At 41.8% G+C, this 17409-nt stretch overlaps 1 protein-coding gene across 2 annotated transcripts in view; it reads left to right on the forward strand.

Moving 5' to 3' along the window:
• Positions 1–15906, forward strand: part of ITPKA (inositol-trisphosphate 3-kinase A) — a 39902-nt gene extending 23996 nt beyond the window's left edge. For both annotated transcript variants that reach the window (XM_086892833.1, XM_023927913.2), the window contains 6 exons: positions 468–564; positions 2712–2925; positions 4488–4692; positions 9614–9715; positions 10774–10845; positions 11748–15906. In XM_086892833.1, coding sequence (XP_086748959.1) covers positions 468–564; positions 2712–2925; positions 4488–4692; positions 9614–9715; positions 10774–10845; positions 11748–11951 — 894 coding nt within the window. In that variant the 3' untranslated portion in view covers positions 11952–15906. The remainder of the gene's footprint in view (positions 1–467; positions 565–2711; positions 2926–4487; positions 4693–9613; positions 9716–10773; positions 10846–11747) is intronic.
• The last annotated feature ends 1503 nt before the right edge of the window (positions 15907–17409 follow it).

Below are 17409 nucleotides of genomic sequence, written 5' to 3' on the forward strand. Positions count from 1 at the left end.
AAAGCTGTTAAGTGTGAGGTGATGCTGAAGTTCCCTGGGAAAGGGAAGTGTTGCTGACAGTGACAAGCAGCTTATGTGCATGTCTCATGGAAACTTAAATGTGCGTATGTGTGCATGTGTGTGCTCGTTCAGCATCTGCTGTCCACATACTGTGTGACTCACAGAGGGTGAGGTGTGGCTAAGAACAGGCCTGTGACGTGCAGTCTGACTTTTTTTTTTTTTTTTTTTTTTTCTCCTTATACACAGCTTTCTTGTGCATGGCAGGGCGTTATCTTTGTTTGTCCGTTCTTGGGTTTGTGTGCATATTTTTCCAACAATGATGATAGTGTTTGCTTTGTGGTTCCACCTTTGAGCACTTACACATTAGTGAGGAACAATTCAATGTGCGTGAAGCTATGTAATACATTTGTGCCATGTCAGGATTTCAGCTTTTGCCCAACTTAAGATTTTTTCTTTTTCTTTTCCAGAAAAAGGCATGGCATACAATTAAAACCATGGTTAACTTACCAGTCATCAGCCCCTTCAAGAAACGCTACTCATGGGTGCAGCTGGCTGGGCATACAGGTGAGAGAGGTATCTTAAATGTGTTTGCCTCGGGAGTGAGGATGACTGCAGCAAGGAGAGCACTCTTTCTGAGTTTCCTTCCTTCCTTCAGGTAAAAAGGAAGCAGGCAATATCACACAAATCTGTGACCTAAGATGTGTTTTAGTTGTGGTGTGGATAGGGAAGTGGGAGTGATATACCTGAATAATGAGATGAGCAGGGAAGCAATGGTCAGACTCTGGAGAAGGGCCAGGCTTGTAAGGTGATATGTGTAAAATACTTGTTAGAGGGAAATGAGAGACTGGGGAGCTAAAGCCCTAATCTGTCTGATGCTGTTGGTTGCAGCATGGGGTCATTTCTCCTGACTGACTAGCCGGTAGTTAGTTCTCTAGGGGGAAGGATTACTGTCCATTATATATTACATATACTGTATAAATATACTGTTCTGTATATGCTTCAGCCCTGGAAAGGACAAGTGTTTCTAATACCACTCCAAACCCCTCATCTGCATGTAGGTTCTTGGATGGAAAACAAATGGGCAAATTGCCTTTCTGACCAGGTGTTTGCATTGTGAGTCTGTCATTGTTCACTGTACGAGTACAAGGAGTAGCTTGGTTCTAGTTTTGTGTCTGTAAAAATTGGTAGGTGTGCTCCTGATGTAGGCTTAGTTTCATTCGTAAGGCAAAAAAAAAAACAATGAAGAGAAGTCATCAGGTTTGTGTCTCTCGTGCTTCATATAATTCCTGTGTAGTGCTAGTGGGGCTTTATTAGTACACATGTGGGCAGGCACCTACGCTGCATCGTGCTGTAATGCAGTATGTGAACCACCTCTGTGTATGCCCTGTTATGGTGCACTTCAAAGCTGTGCTGAGAAATTTACTGAGCCCTTGAAACTGAGTAGCTGCATTTTGCACAGTGTTATTGTTGGGTCTGATTTATATCACATGAAGTGCCAAGACAACCCAGTCTTAATGCCGTTTTTGTCACAGATGTGAGTTGGCTTCATCTGTGTGGAGTGATGCATTGGTCGTGTCATCATAACCCTTCTGGAGACTCATATGGTAGGGTGGAAGAGGAGGCTTAAGAGTTTACTAGAAGCTGATTAGGAGAGATACTGTTCCAGTTTCCTTTCAGCAGTGTTCTGTGGTTGGGTTTACTCCATCCTTTCTGCAGCTGTTCTTCTCTGATATGAGGGTTTTTTCTGAACTAGAACCTGTTACCAGCCTTGCCCTTTTGACGAGGCAATGCCTGTTCTAGGATTTGTCAGAGAAGAACCAGTTTGCAATGGCCGAAGGAACCCACTGTGGCAGAGGTTGAGTGTTATCCCCAGGATTAATGAGGCTCCTATTTTGGTGCCCAGTTTATTTTGTGTAGATTAAATGGTGCCTCTGAATGAAACATGTCAGATGCTGTCAGCAGGTTGCAGGACAGGAGAGTGTTTGGAAACTCCGGACAGGTGGAGGCTGATTACTGCTAATTGTGGCCTCTGCAGATGTCGTTTGTCCTGGATGCCATTCAGACACAGGGCTGTAAAAAGCACACTTGCCCTCCAGACTGTACCTGCAGGGCTTTAGCAGATTAGCAGGTTTCCAGAGGAGAGGCAGTACCTGCAGGCAGACGCAGGCACAGTCACAGCATGTGTGTCTGTGTGGAAAGGGCAGTGCTTGGCTTCTGGCTGGTTCTGGCTGTTTATCTCTCACTGATTGACTGCGCTGCCTCCGTCCGGGCACGCTCAGCAGGTGTATCACCCTGTGTGCGGATTAGGGACAAAGCCAGCACTGCCAGTGTTATGCAGCTTTAAAATAGCCTGTCAGAGGATTAATGAATTCTGGCTTGTGCCTTCTCCCTGTGCATTTTAGTAAGTATAGTATTGTTTAATAACCTTGCAAAGACTAGCATGGAAAAAAACCCAAACAGACCAATGGCCTGAAGCACTGCACTCCTTAAAGCTGTAAATTCTGACATGGGAATGTATCCCAACTGATCTCGCTGCTAACAACTACTTGTCCTGTGTGTTTTATTTTTTATGAAAAATGTCTTATCTCTTCAGGGGAAATCTCTAACTGCTGCCATGAAACTGAGATAGATGAAACTGGAATGGTGGGGGAAGGGGTTTTTCTTTTTTGCTTGTCAATCTTGTCAGCAAGTGTTTGATTTTCTTTTTGTAGGGAGTTTCAAGGCAGCTGATAGTGGGAAGATTCTCAAACGCTTGTCAGAGAATGAAAAGGAGTGTTTTGAGCGATTGATGAAAGACCCACTACGCTCCTGTGTCCCTTGCTTCCATGGTGTGGTGGAAAGAGATGGCGAGAGCTACATCCAGCTGGATGACTTGCTTACTGATTTTGAAGGACCAAGTGTGATGGACTGCAAGATGGGGATCAGGTGGGGTGAATGAAAGAGAATGTGCTTTCTCTGCATTTGAAGGAAGGGGGAGATGTGGTCATGCTCACAGTCACCTTTGACAGCCTGAGGACAATATGTCCCATTACTACCAGTTTGTACATGGATTCTGGAAACTAACTGATCTATAGCCTCAAAAACTATCCACATACAGAAGTTTTCAGGGGTGATTTAAGATGAAGTTTCTCTGCAGTGGCCTGATAATACATGGGAAAAAATGGCATGATTTATTCACTGCCAGTTCATTGAATCTTTGTGTATGCAGTGATTCAGAAAGCCTCACAAAGTAAAATTTCCACCTCCCAATGCAGATAACTGAATAGCAGTGTGAAAGCCCATTTCCAGTGCTTGAGTGAGTCTTTGCTGGTATTGATCTTTTCTTTAAAGAGTTGACCATTTGCTCAGGACTGACCTATGTTTTTCCCTACTCTGACATCTTGAGGTGTAGCCATCTCTTTCTTCTCCCGTTTCTCACTTTCTTTTCCATTCATTGTCTGTGATTAAGACAAAAACATCAGAAATATTATCTAAGCATAACAAAGAGATAGGGATTTGTTGAGATCCTGGAGTAAGGTAACAGCACAGAGAAGTATGAGCTGTCATAGTAATCTTTTGGGTGTCAGCTGAGATGCTCAAGAGTTATTGTCATAAATTAGTCTACTTACTTTTGGAGTACAGATACACCTTTACAAATAGATCCAAAATGTTTAATTAATTAGAAAGGTGTAACACTGCTATGTTCAGAAGAAAAAGGAGAACAGTAAACTTTTTGTTGAAAGCAGGTGGTAGTAAGTGACATCATCTCTTAAATGCCATCCTGGTTTATTGTGCTGTGATGAAGAAAGTAATCTCCAGGCACTTGACAAAGTGAAAGCTTTAGGAATCCAGTGGAATGTAGAGAACATGGATAGTGCCTTTCTAATGGCTACCAGATTAACAGAGTGATAACATCAAAATGTGGAAATTTTGTGTCCCTTCACCTTCCTATTTTTAGTTGCCTCTTCTGGTTTGGAACTACTCTGATAATCTGCTTTACTCTTTAGTTTTTTCTGCATGAAGAGTGATTCTGTCTTTCACTGAGATGCGTTAAGTAAAACTTTGAGGCCTAAAAAAATTACCCATGATTGATGTTAAATTTTTTGAGAAGAGAGAATGCAGTAAGTCTTCAATAACCGTATTTGGTTTTTTGATTTCATTATAAGTGATCTCTTCTAACTGTCCTCTGAAAATGCAGTTCTATTTTATGGCACAGTGGGAATTCAGATTCCTCCTATTCTGCAACCAGGAAAAAGACATAACTTGTAACAGTAAGTAGAAGTATAGTTAGAACAAGAAGTGAATTCCTGGGGCCGTTTCACTAAATATGCCTGCACAGTCATTGCTCTGTGTACTTTGGTTTCCCCATATGCAAACTGGGGCAATGATAAGGCTTACTTTCCTGGTTGATGTTTCTTGAAGCCAGTTTGTAAGCTGGAAAAAGACTTAAGGACTTAAGGACTTGGAGGAAGTCCTTAAGAGGATGTGTTGGGATGTGATGTTTGCAGAACATACCTGGAGGAAGAGTTGACTAAGGCCCGAGAGAAACCAAAGCTGCGTAAGGACATGTACAAGAAAATGATTGAAGTGGATCCTCTTGCTCCCACTGCTGAAGAGAATGCCCAGCATGCTGTCACCAAACCCCGGTACATGCAATGGAGAGAAACCATCAGCTCTAGTGCTAACCTGGGCTTCAGAATTGAAGGAATTAAGGTAATTGTTTCGCCTCTGCCTGTTCTTGGAGATTGAACTTTGATGTGTTGATTAATCAAAACGCTTGTGCACATCAGTAGCCAGCTTTTCCAAAGGATAATGTGAAAATGCACTAACTGAAACCACAGAGTTCATTCTATGGTGGTTTTAAAGCATTCATTGTAATTGTAACAGAGAGTGTCAATGAATTTAAGCTTCAAATACACATCAGCCATACTTGAGTTAACAACAGAGACCTTGCAGAAGACTCAAGGAGGTATGCAGTGCAGATAGAATGAAAACGAGACTGTTGTAATACAGAAGTATTAACTCCCTCTCTACATACAATTACTTTTTAAATCCAGGAGCTATACATATTTGTTCCAAGTGAATCACAGTAAATTGGTTTTGTTGCAGTTACGGTTATTGGCAATGCATGTTAAAAGCATTTGCTTAGATACTCTTGGGATCAAGTAAACCACTTTTCCTTTTAAATACATGATGAGATCCAGTAGAGATGGAGTTGGAATAAAGCCAGAACAATCCAGAATGAAATTTCTCCATCAGCCAAGTCCATCTGCTATTTTTGATGGATAAGTCTGTGCTCCTGTACCATTCCTAGGATATTACCTTATAGCCACAGTAGAACCGTGGCAATTTTCTTTCCTACCTGTTACTTACTTATCATTTCTAGACTCATAGAATGATCTGGGTTGGAATGGACCTTAAAGGTCATGTAGTTTCCAGTCCCTGTGCTGTGGGCAGAGACACTTTCCACTAGCCCAGGTTGCTCAGAGCTCCACCCAACCTGGTCTTGAACAATTCCAGGGATGGGGGATGCATAATTTCTCAGGGTAACCTGTTCCAGTGCCTCACCCCACTTGCAGTGAAGAATCTTTTTCTAATGCCTGTTTTAAACCTACTCCCACTTTTAAAGGATCCTTTGTCCTGTCACTGCCTGTTATGGTAAAAAAACCAAACCTCTCCATCTTTCCTGTAAGCTCCCTTCAGGTACTGGAAAACCACAGTTATGTTGCTCCAAATCCTTTTCCAGACTGAAAAAAACCCAGTTTGCTCAGTCTTTCCTCATAGGGGTTTTCCATCCCTTTTATCAGCTTGGTGCCCTCCTCTGGACTTGCTCCAACAGGTTCATGTCCATCCTGTGCTGGGGACCCCAGAGCTGGATGCAGCACTGCAGGTGGGTCCCATGAGAGAGGAAGAGAGGGGCAGAATCCCCCCCCTTGCCCTGCTGGTCATGCTGCTTTGGATACAGCCCAGGACACAGCTGGCTTTCTGGGCTGTGAGTGCACATTGCTGGGTCATGTCCAGCCTCTTATCCACCAGCACTCTCAGGTACTTCTCAGCAGGGATGAACAGATCTCTTGATCTTATTCATCCCCCAGCTTGGATTGGTACTGGGGGCTGCCCTGACCCAGGTGCAGCACCTTGCACTTAAACTGCATGGGGTTCCCATGGGCTTACCTCAAGCCTGCCTATGTCCCTCTGGATGGCATCCCATCCTTGAGGTGTGTCAACTGCACCACTCCAAAACCTGGATTAGTTTTGTTTCCATTTCACGATTCAAGCACTTAGAAATAAGGTATAAAGATAGTGATGCTGATGAACAGAGACTCTTGAAATACCTCTTTCTTCTCTCCTTCTCTTTGTGTCTTCTCCCTTCCTTATTTACAGGTTCTCCTGCTGTGATACAGGAACTGGGGCTTCCAGCTCATGCAGTGCTGGCCCCCTGTGTGCTGTGCCACCCACTCCTGGCTGTTAAACACAGGCATCCTCATGCAGGAACTGAGTGGTAGATGAGTAGATGATCTGGCTTCAGTCCAGCTAAAACAGGGGATCCTGTCTTGCCCTTTAGCCAACTAATGATGTTATCAAGATGCCTGTATTATTCCTATACAACCTCGATCTTTGTATGTTCCTCTGTGTAATGGAATCAGGAACCCAGATGATCTTGAGGCCTTTCATGTATGTTCTTGGAGAGATAGTTGGTGAGTGAAGATGTACTTATTTGAGTCCCGGAGAGTTACTGAGCTAAGGGAGAACAGGGGAGCTTCAGAAAAACCTCCTGGCTTGTTCTTTGTGGATTTGTTGGTTGCCAGAGGTAGGAGCTGTATGACACAGACTGTGTAGTGTTTCCCTCTGTGGAGACACTGCATGAATACTTAATCCTTGACTAAGTACAGGAAGTACTTTGGACCACATTCCCTTTATCTCCCTGTGCTGTTATGAGGAATGTAGGGATCATTTAAAAATTTTTTTAGATGGAGAAAAGGTAGCAGAAACTGAATTTTTCAGGCAATACGGGTAGTCAGTACTCCCTTCACTGTTCCACTGAAAGGAACTGTACATCCAGTTCTGTATTTTTGCAGAAAAGCAAAACCATTCAGCAGGGAACCCCGTTTTGGTAGGAAAGCCTGTAAGAGTCAGTGGTGCCAGCTAGTGGTTGGTGGGAGTAAGGGGATGTTCTCCCTGACTGGACTGATAACTCCTGATAAGGTATGTTGGGTTTGGTCATCTCTGCCCTGTGGCTGCTTGAATAAGAAGCAAAAGCAAAGAAAATGAAATTATATAGGCCCTTCTGTGAACTGGCTCCTGATAAATGAGATCTGATTCACCATATGCACTCCTGCAGTAGTGGGGTACCTTTTCTCTTTTGGGTTGATCCATTTCTTTTCTTTGCCTTGCTTCTGGATCTCTGAAATCAAGTCAAGTTTGTCACTTTTCCTCCTATCAAAAATGTTTTGAACCATTTGGTTTCCAAATGCACATTTCCTCTCTGGCAGAGGCTCTCTGAAGGCCAGGCATCACAAAATTTTTCTCTACAATACTAAGCTAATGCCTGGGGCTGGGAATTGGGATTTCTGTCTTCCCATTCTGCCAGTGAATGTCTGTGCAGTTTGAAAAGTTACTTCATCCTTTGGTACCATTCCTTTAGTGTACATCCCAGGAGGACATGGGATTTGATTCATAAATCTTTGTGAATCCATTAGGTTAACCCAGAGCCCTTTAAGGGAAGTGTGCAGAGGGCTCTGAGCAGGACCCCATGGTTTAAGATGGGTAGCATTATTTTATGGAGCTGTGACACCTGCCCTCGGGTGAGCCATGTCACTGTCACATCTAACAAGAAGTGTTGTACCTGGCCCACGAGCTGCACTGTGTGAAAGACTGCACTGCTGTGCAGGAGTGTATGTGGAGTCCTTAGCAAAGGTATTACTTCAAGGAGTGAGTCAGGCAAGTGCCTCCTGAGGGTCAAGTACGTCCAGAGCTGTTGCAGGGCCCTGTTTTAGAGTACTGGGGTGGTGCAATTCAAACTCTGGATGTTGTTTACAGCAAGTAAAGACAGGCAGTAATTATGTTTCCTGCCAACCACTGGAAAGGAGCAAAATCATAAAAGTGTTTCTCAGACACAGGCAAGCAAGCAACAAGTTTGTCCCAACACTAAAAGTTAGAAAGGGAACACCAATCAACTATTGCAGACATTGCTCTACAATCTGCAGCACAGGGAGAAATTTTTAAAACAACCTTACTCCAGTGAAGAGGTATGAGATGAAGTTCCAAATTTCTATGTGCTGCTGAGTATTATCACACATCAGATCAGATGGCTTCTAACTTTCAGTGCCTGCCTGCTGAACTGCTCTGGCATAACTTGCCCCTCTCAGGCTGACACGCTGCACTTGTATCTGTCCAACAGCTTTGGAATAAAATTCTCGTGCATGAGAAATCTGGAGTTTTAGCATTATTGGTTTGTTTTTTTTTTTCATGTATACATCAGAAACTAAGTTCAGGTGTAGAATAAATAGCGTTTCACCTGCTGAGACTAGACTTGAATTTGTCATTTTGGTGCAGTGACTTAACATGTGGGAGACAACGTATTTTATTGACCCGCTGATGTACTCACAATGAAAATGAGGGATTGGACTGATACAATAGAGAGGAAAACAGTTCAATAATCCTGAAGGCTTTTAGTGGATTTTTATTACTAGCTGTAATAATTGCTGTATTTTACATGCATATCCTAAAATCTCCTATTTGCGTCTCTTGAAGCAATAGGGATGCTCTTGGAGACATGCATATTCATATATTCTATGTTTACAGATACCTCCAATTCATGCAATGCTCTTAGTTACTTGTAGTTCCAGAAGCACATAAAAATACTCATTTTTTTCAGTAGCAGGATGCTTCTGTACTGAATCTTACAGCTAACATAAAAATACTCTGAATTTCTCCAGGGCACACTTGGAACAAGCATGCCTGCACTGTTCTTTGCCAAAATTCACTGCTTTGTCACTGCTAGCATTGCTAATCCCAGGTTGTTCCTGTCTGCAACAGATTTCTGTTCTGCGACTTAGGGGTCACATTACATGTTTAAAAGTAATTTGGAACTGAATCCTAACTGTGATTCTTTGGTTTCCCACTGAAAAACAGAAACAACAACAAAAACCAGCAACAACAACAGAAACCCCAAATAACAACAAAAAAATCCTCACCAAAACCCAAAAGAAACCCCCAGACTAAAAAGACTGGTAAAATTTGGTTTGGAAATGTTCCCTCACGCCCTCAGCCAGGGTTTCACTAACCAGAGAGGAGTACAACCAAAGAGGTCTCTGTGGTTTGCACCACTGAACTTCGCACTGCTAGCACTGATGTGAGAAAACCCTCCTGGTAAGCTGGTAATATCATGAGTTGTTTCTTTTATTTTTCACTTGTACTCAACAGGAAATGAACTGCCAGTGCCATTTAAAGCTATCCAATCAGCTTTTGTATATCTTCTCTTCTTCTTGCTTGGTTTATCTGTTCTCTTCCTGTTCAGCTACTTTCATCTGGTCAGCAAGGGCTGAGCTGTTGCTGGTTCAGGAGGATTGAGTGATGAGGGGAATGATATGTGTACAGTATAAATAATCTCTCTGTGTGCGGTTTTGTGCAGAAGGCAGATGGAACATGTAACACAAACTTCAAAACTACGAAGACACAGGAGCAAGTTCTACAGGTTTTTGTGGAATTCATTGAGGGCAACACAACCATTCTGGTGAGTCTGAGCTCTTCAGGTGCACTGATCTTGGACCAATTGATCTTGGAAGCTCTTGCTTCAGGGCCATACTTTCTTTGGTACAGGAAATAGAAATTAGAATACCAAGTGGTTTTGACTTCCAGTTGCTCTCAGGAAATGGGGTGGGCATGGGGACTTGGTGGGTTGTGAGAAGTTGACTGAGAGCAGTTTTGTCAGCTCTTGCCATGAGTTGACCCCAAATGCCTTATGCTATCAAAATGTCATTCAAACTAATTTATGGCTTGCCATCAGCTTCAACCATGGGTGTTAGATGCATTAGATGGGTGATATCTAAGAAAGGATTGTGTTGGCAGGAAAACCTGTGATTTGGTAATTCAGTCTGGAGAGGATAAAACCAGAGTGTGGAGGCAGGAAGTGAGATTGGTGACTAGCTGTGCTCCCATGTGTGAAACTCATCTCAAAGAGGAATTCCTGTGCTCTAATTCATGGGTAGCACAGCAGGCATGTGGTAGATGGCATACCACATCTCTTGGCTTTGGAACTTCAAAGGAAGCTGTAATGTTTTGCTGCAGTATGGAAGACATTATGAAGGCAGATTAGCCCTTCAGGAGGAGCATGCTTGGTAGCTCAGGGCAGCATTTAAAATCTGCACTAGAGCTTTATACATTAGGCCTTGATTCTTTTCATCCTCCCTCAGCCCCCACCATGGTTGGAGCTCCTTGTTTCTCTAACACAATTTCTTTTCACTTTGGTGAGCTGGAAGATTTTTAATTCCTTGAAAACTTTTTTCTCTTTATTAAAAAGGAAAAAAAAGAAACTGCAGAAAGCCTCATGAGATCCAAATCAAGACAGATAAATATGCTTTGTGTAACACATGCAGCAGATGAACTCCAGTCTGTTAATTCACTTGAAATGTATTTTCAGATTGACTTTCAAATGATGAACCTGCTGTTTTGAAGGACCTCTAAACTAAAATGAATATAGTCTTTTAATTATATTGACCCTTGTAAACAGATTATCTTCATTCAGTTTTCAATGAAATGTTGTTTTGGGGTTTTTTTCTCTTCTTCCTCCAGAAAAAATACCTCAAACGTCTGCAGGAAATTAATGTCATTCTTGAATCCTCAGACTTCTTCAAGCGACATGAGGTGAGCAGTGAGTGTAAAGCTGTGGAGGTGCAGTGCTTCTTCATTTGGTCATTCAGGTGTACTTCAGAACAGCTTGCTGTAGGAGTACAAGGGGTTTTGTAGAAGAAAGCTAATACATGTTGACAACACAGATACCACAAAGCCTCCACCACAATGATGCAGGAGATTAAACTAGTTGAGGAATAATAAATCCTCCTGTCCTTACGACATCCCAGCACTTACAGCTCTGGGCCTATATGGAATAGTTTATTTAGTACCAGTTTCCTATGGTTTCTCTAACCTGGATGTACTCCAGTGGGAATATTTGCAGGGTAATGGTAACATGGAAGTTTGCATTTGGTACAGTAGCAGTACAGTAACATTAAATTGTAGTTTGACAATGAAGGCTGTATTACTTATAATGGATTTATGTTGAAATACCATTTAATTCTGCTGTCTCTGCATTCTCTCTGTTCTTTGCTGTGCAGAAGGCATCATTAGCATTGTAACTTCTGCTTCTTAACAGCTCAAGATCTTGAGATTAGACATTTTATTTTAACTTGTTGATGTTCTCTTATCAGTAGAGATATTTTTGTTAATCATGGGTCATGATCTGTTTTGGAAAGAAGTTACTGGCCTTTGCTGAATTGCTCAAATTGAGACCTGATGCTAAGTAAGATGAAGAATTGCTTTTCTTCTTGTTTTCTGCTGAGTCCCATTTCTTATCTACCCTCCCATTTGTACCTTACTTGTTGATATGATTATGCAAATGGGGCATCTAAATCAGCAATGTTTAAGTGCAGCCCAAAAGTCTATTGGGTCACAGGTGAGCTGAGGAGATGATCTTCTTAGCAGGAAGTGTTAATTGGTGGGGGAGGGCTGAAGATGTATTTTTAACTACATTGTCTCAATCTGTCTTCCAGGTCGTAGGAAGTTCACTACTTTTTGTACATGATGGCAGTGGGAATGCCAATGTGTGGCTGATCGATTTTGGAAAGACCACTCTTCTTCCTGATGGGCAGACACTGGATCACAGGATCCCCTGGCAAGAAGGCAACAGGGAGGATGGGTACTTGTTGGGATTGGACAATTTGATTGGCATCTTGGAAAGCATCACTGAAAGATGAATTGAGAAAGGCACAAAACTTGCAGGGCTTCTCTGTAACTTTCTGCTTTACTGAAGTAGAAGGAGACTCAGTTAGAAGGAAACTTAACTCCAAACTCTTGAGGTCATCAGTGCAGAGGGAGCTGCATCCAGAACCCAGCAGTCAGTGATCAAAGTTACTTTGCATCAGCCCTCTATGAACCTAAATGAGTCACTCCAAATTGGTGTGTATTGCACCAGATGAACTTGAGACTGGTCCTCAGAGAATGAAGATCTCCATAGTCGGGAATCACACCAGCATGAGTCAAGAGGTCTGTGTGGTAAACCAGAATGATTATAACTTCTGGCAAAATGGGACTCCAAATTGCTTCTTAAAGACCAGGGCAAATGCTTGGGACCTCAGGGCAGGAAAAACGATTTTTCAGGGAACTGCATAGTTTTGAAACCAGATTGTTGGTTTTTTTCCTCTCTGATTCCAAGTCCTCTTGCTCCTGTGTACACTATAGGTTGGACCAACAACTTCTGTTGCATTATATTACAGCGTGAGCAAGGTGCAAATTGGTGATAATCACGAGAAACTGGGAGCAAAGAGATACAGCAGTCTGTAGTGGCTTGATGTGGCTAACTGCTGTTGACCATTTCTCCCCTTCCCTACCCTAGCCTTGCTTCTATCCAAGAGCAGCCTTGGCTTTTTCTGTAGCCGCTCAGGAGATTACAAATACTCTAGGGAGAGAATAGGGAGCCTATTGTCTCCAAAAACATTTGACTTTCCAACTGGGTGGGCTGTTGGGTATATTACTAAGTTGGAGAGTTAAGCCTCTTGCAGCTAAACTGCAGCTCTGAAAATCACTAATGATCTTTCACAAACTGGTCAGGGAACTAAGTTTTTTTTCCAAGGCTTATTTATTTTTGAAGATAAAACCCCTATACACAGGCATACACTAGTAGTCAGCAACCAGTGTGATCTCTTAAGATCATGGTTTGACTGTCTCCTAATGCATGTGACTTCTTGGCCGTGTTCCTGTTCTCAGATGTGATGCTGTCACTTACACATATAAAGTGGCACAGCAGTCAGGGAGGTCATGCTTCTCCATTCACAGCATTACACAATGATAATTCCCAGCCATCCTTCCTCCAAGGTATCAGCTGTTAACAGGCAGTTTGGGTGAAGGAATGTCCATATATTATATCTTATAGTCCCCATCTAGAATCATGGTATGATCTGTGCTTCATTCTTTTGCTGTGGCCCAGGCCCAGCCACAGCCAATTTGGTTTCTAGGTTAAAATCAAGAAAGATTGAATTTTTTTCTTGCAGTAGCTTCACATACCTTCTCCATTGGTTGCCTCTGGTCACTGGAACAGTCTTCTACATACTGGAGTATAAATACTATCATTAGTCACATGTTGACTCACATTCCAGGTTTTAACGTCAATAACGTGGTGATGGCGTTCTCACAATGCAGGTAAGAGTTACATTACCAGTTGATGGTTAAAGCCCTTTCAACATCGAGAGGTGTAGTAATGCACATTTGATCAGAAATTCCAGTGTTTTGCTGGTGTCCTGTGCTCAGGAAAGAGTCTGAGAACTTCGGATATATGAAGGTGACTCCACTTTTGGGAAACTGCTGTTTCAATATTAGTTGATGTCATAAGCAAAAAAACTATAGAGTCCAGATCTGGAATTAAATCTGTAATATTTGTAATTAGAGTTGGACAGCCTAAAATAATTTCTATAAGGAGTTACTTTGGGTAACACACACTAAAAGATCAGTCAGATTTAATGACTTTTTCATCAATTCTAAGCAAAACAGGGGTATTGAAAATTGAAGTTCAGTTGTGTTGGAAAGGTTAGATGACATAGAGTAGGTATTCTGTAGCAAGTAATGACATGTGGAAATATTTCATCTTATACCAGAAGTTGTCTGAAACTGGTAATTATTTTTGCAGTTCACTGCAAATTCAGACTACTTCTACGGCCTCCCAGAGTTTCTCTGTTTTATATTTATGGTAATATGTTAATGAATTTTTCACTTACAAGTTTCAGAGTGTTTACATTAGGTTTTTTTTAAGTGACAGTTAGCACAGATTATATAATTCCAGTTGCCTCCTAACTTTTGAACTGCTGTGAGATGACAAATGAATCTGTAGTGAATTCCATACCATTAAAAAAAAAAAGTATTTCTCCTTTTCTGCAGCCAATAGGTAAGCCCCTGGATAGCAGTGCCTAAGGAGAATAGCAATGCTTAAGGACAGGAGCAAGTAAAAAGGTCTCAGAGACAATACTTCAATGACATTGCCTTTTTTATGAGACTGCAATTTCAGCTGTCCTACCATAGTTAAAAAGAATTATAAAAGTTAGAAATAAAATTAAGATAGAATTCAATTAGTGGTTTGCCTAATTAATCTTCAGAGTTAAATTTCTTTCTTCTCTTACCATGTATGTGTATCTTTTGCACTGATATAACCTATTTTCTGGAGGAGTGGAGATCTAAACAGTAGAGGTTGGTGCTCAAATGTCAGCTGAGTGTTTAAGACAAACTTTTAGAATGACTGTCCGGGAGAACTGGAACAATGTGGTATCAGTAGCTTCAAAGAAAACAACCCCTGGTAGCACCTGGCTGGTTTTGCAGTACATGGTCCTGGCAGAAAACATGGAAAAGGTTTGTTCCACTGCAGTAGCTGTAAAGGTCAGGGAAAAAAGGAAAATCTCTGCTGTAGCAGACACTGATCTGGAAACTCTTTCTATATGATGCATAGTTGTATGAAGATAGTTTTGAAATGGCTCTTTATCTTGCTAGGGGATTAGAAAGAAAGAAATCACAATCATCTGTTGCTGATATGGGAAAGGAGAGAAGGAGGCAGCTTTTCATTGCAAACTGCAAGTGTAGGACTTCAGCTGAGCCCTGGAGCTCTAAGGAGCTGAGGCTGTGAGCTCAGGAGCAAACTGCCCCAGGGTAAATTTTAGATTCCTTGTTTCATATCAGGTGGCCCAGAGCACCTGTCTACGGACACCCACTTGCTAGTGTGAGGAAGCAGCATGGCCATTTTCCCCATGGGGTAAGTTGTGTTGAATAAGTTTACATTTACCACAGGGTCAACATGGTGCATGTGCACTGGCATGTAACACAGTGGGAGCTGATGCATGGTAAGCAAGGACTTTGTTCATGTGAAAATCCAGAATGTAATTCATTAGTGCATCTGCTGAGATAGTGCCTCACTATGGAGACACTGAGCATGTGTGATTCCACAGCAGGGTCAGAGATGCTGGCCTAGAGGCACTTTGGTGCTGAACAGATGACCTCTGACTTAGGCTCTGAGGTCTTTAAACTCACTAGTTTAGTGCTGTAGCTGCTGCATTCCTGTGAGAAACAAGAAGTAGGACTAGGACTTCTCTCCCTCAGCTTCATCATTGACTTGGTGTTTTTTGCCTTGGACAACTCTCCTAGGCATTGTTTTGTTCCAATTTACAGATGGGAATAGACCTGCTTACCTCATGGGAATGGTGTGAGGCTGCCCTTCATTAGTGCCTGCAAGCAGCTGTGAGATTCTGTGGAGGAAGGTGCAATGTAGAAAGAAGTGCGCAGAAGTAGATTGGATAAGTTTAAAAATGATGGGTGTTGAGGCCCCACAGAGATGCAAATTTGGCTGAAATTTAACCAAAGTGGTAAAACTTAAATCTCTCTAAATTTTGTACAGTGAGGTATTCGCTTAATGTCTGATCCAGTTCCCAGTTAAAAGGAAAGATTTCAATGGGAGTTGGACCAAACCCTTAAGTATCTCAGAGGGCTTTTGCTAATTTTTTTTATTGCTGTTGTTATTATTTGTTATTCTTAAGGTACTGAGATCAAATGGCCTGTATCATCCACATGCATCCGTTCTGAACACTACAATGCAATGCTGACATTGACTGTATTGGATGAGTGTTTGTTACTCTGAAGTGTGTATGCTACTAAATAAATGAGACTGAAGGAAAAAAAGACATCTGCTGTGATTTGGTCATGTGAGAATAATATCTTTTCTTCAAGAATTTCCTTAGGGAAGGGAAAAACCTATTTCAGTGTTTCTTTTGCTTTTAGTCTTTAGCATCTGGTACTTCATAAAGCAAAACCAGTTCTAAGACATCTAGAAACCAAATGGTGGAGCTTAATTCCAAAACCTATTGTATACGTTACCTTTAGAACCTGATTCACACAAAGCTTGTCAGCTTCCTTCAAGGTAAACTCTGTCTCAGAAATCTTAGTGGCTAGCCTACAGCACATAAAAAAAAAGGAGCATCAAGAGGCACTTGTCAGACTCAGAGCACTTAACTGTTCCCCTGGGCAGTTTTGTGTGGACATGGGGAAGAAGCACTCAACACTCTAGGACTGGCAGCACTTCTCAGCAAGAGAGAGAGAGTGTATTCTTACCACAGAGATTGTGCAAAGAGTACTTATAAGAGAGGGAAACAAATAACCACCGTTAGGGTCTCTTTATTTTGTGTTGCAAATATAGAAGTATACACTTGTCTAGCTTTTAATTGCATAGGAGCAGGCGTGTCATCTACTTACATACCGTAGTCACCCAGGAAGGTGAGTTGGCAGAAGTGCTGCCGTGGTCAGAGGTAATGACAAATCAAAACTTATTCACATGACTTTTCCATTTGTGTAGTGTGATGGGAAGATTTTAGGCATGGTGTCACTAAGGTCTCTGCATGGGATTGAGAAGAGTGGACAGCCAGGAGAGAGCACAGCCAGAGAACTACAGGTGTAACTGTCTCACACAGCTCAAGGGTCTAAGGAAGTGTGGTCCCTTTCTGACACGGCTGTGGATGTAAATACAGTGGGGGTGAAGTATTCCTAGCAGCATTTTCTTCTCTTTCAGGAAAGTTGGGAGAGTGTTTTGAAGGTGAAGTTACACTTGCAAAAGCCCACACCTACTTTATCAGCCTTGGAAAGCTTTCTTAGTGCACACCAGCAAATTAACTGAGAACTACTTAGCTCAGGAAAAGGGTTGATATGAGGGAGGGCACCTTAAATCTGTGAAATTAAAAATTCTGTTTGTTCAAAGGAAAATATGAAGATGCAGAGCATTTATATTGAGGAGAGCAAGGATTACAAAGAAATGAGAAGGAGGACTATCAACAAATGTGAAAAAGCAGAGAAAGACAAATTGAAATTTCCATTATTGTTTCGTCTTTTGTTAATCAGTCCCTTCTTTAAAATGTAAGTATGAGGTTATATGAAGCAACATAAAGTATTAGTGCTAAACAGTCAAAAAACAACTATATACATACAATTACAAAACCAATTTGGCCATGTTAAAAGACAGACACCTATCAGGAAGAGCAATTTACAACAACCATATAAATGGCTGATTCTGTAGTAGGGAAGTGGTGGAAGATTTTTCACATGGATTATAGGACCAAATTAATCCCAGATCTCCAGCTCTTGTCATTCCTCTAGGAAACAAAATTGGGTTTTGGCTTCCAGTTGCCAAAGTAA

Source organism: Cyanistes caeruleus, chromosome 6, assembly GCF_971803275.1.
Source record: "Cyanistes caeruleus chromosome 6, bCyaCae1.hap1.1, whole genome shotgun sequence".
Taxonomy (NCBI): domain Eukaryota; kingdom Metazoa; phylum Chordata; class Aves; order Passeriformes; family Paridae; genus Cyanistes; species Cyanistes caeruleus.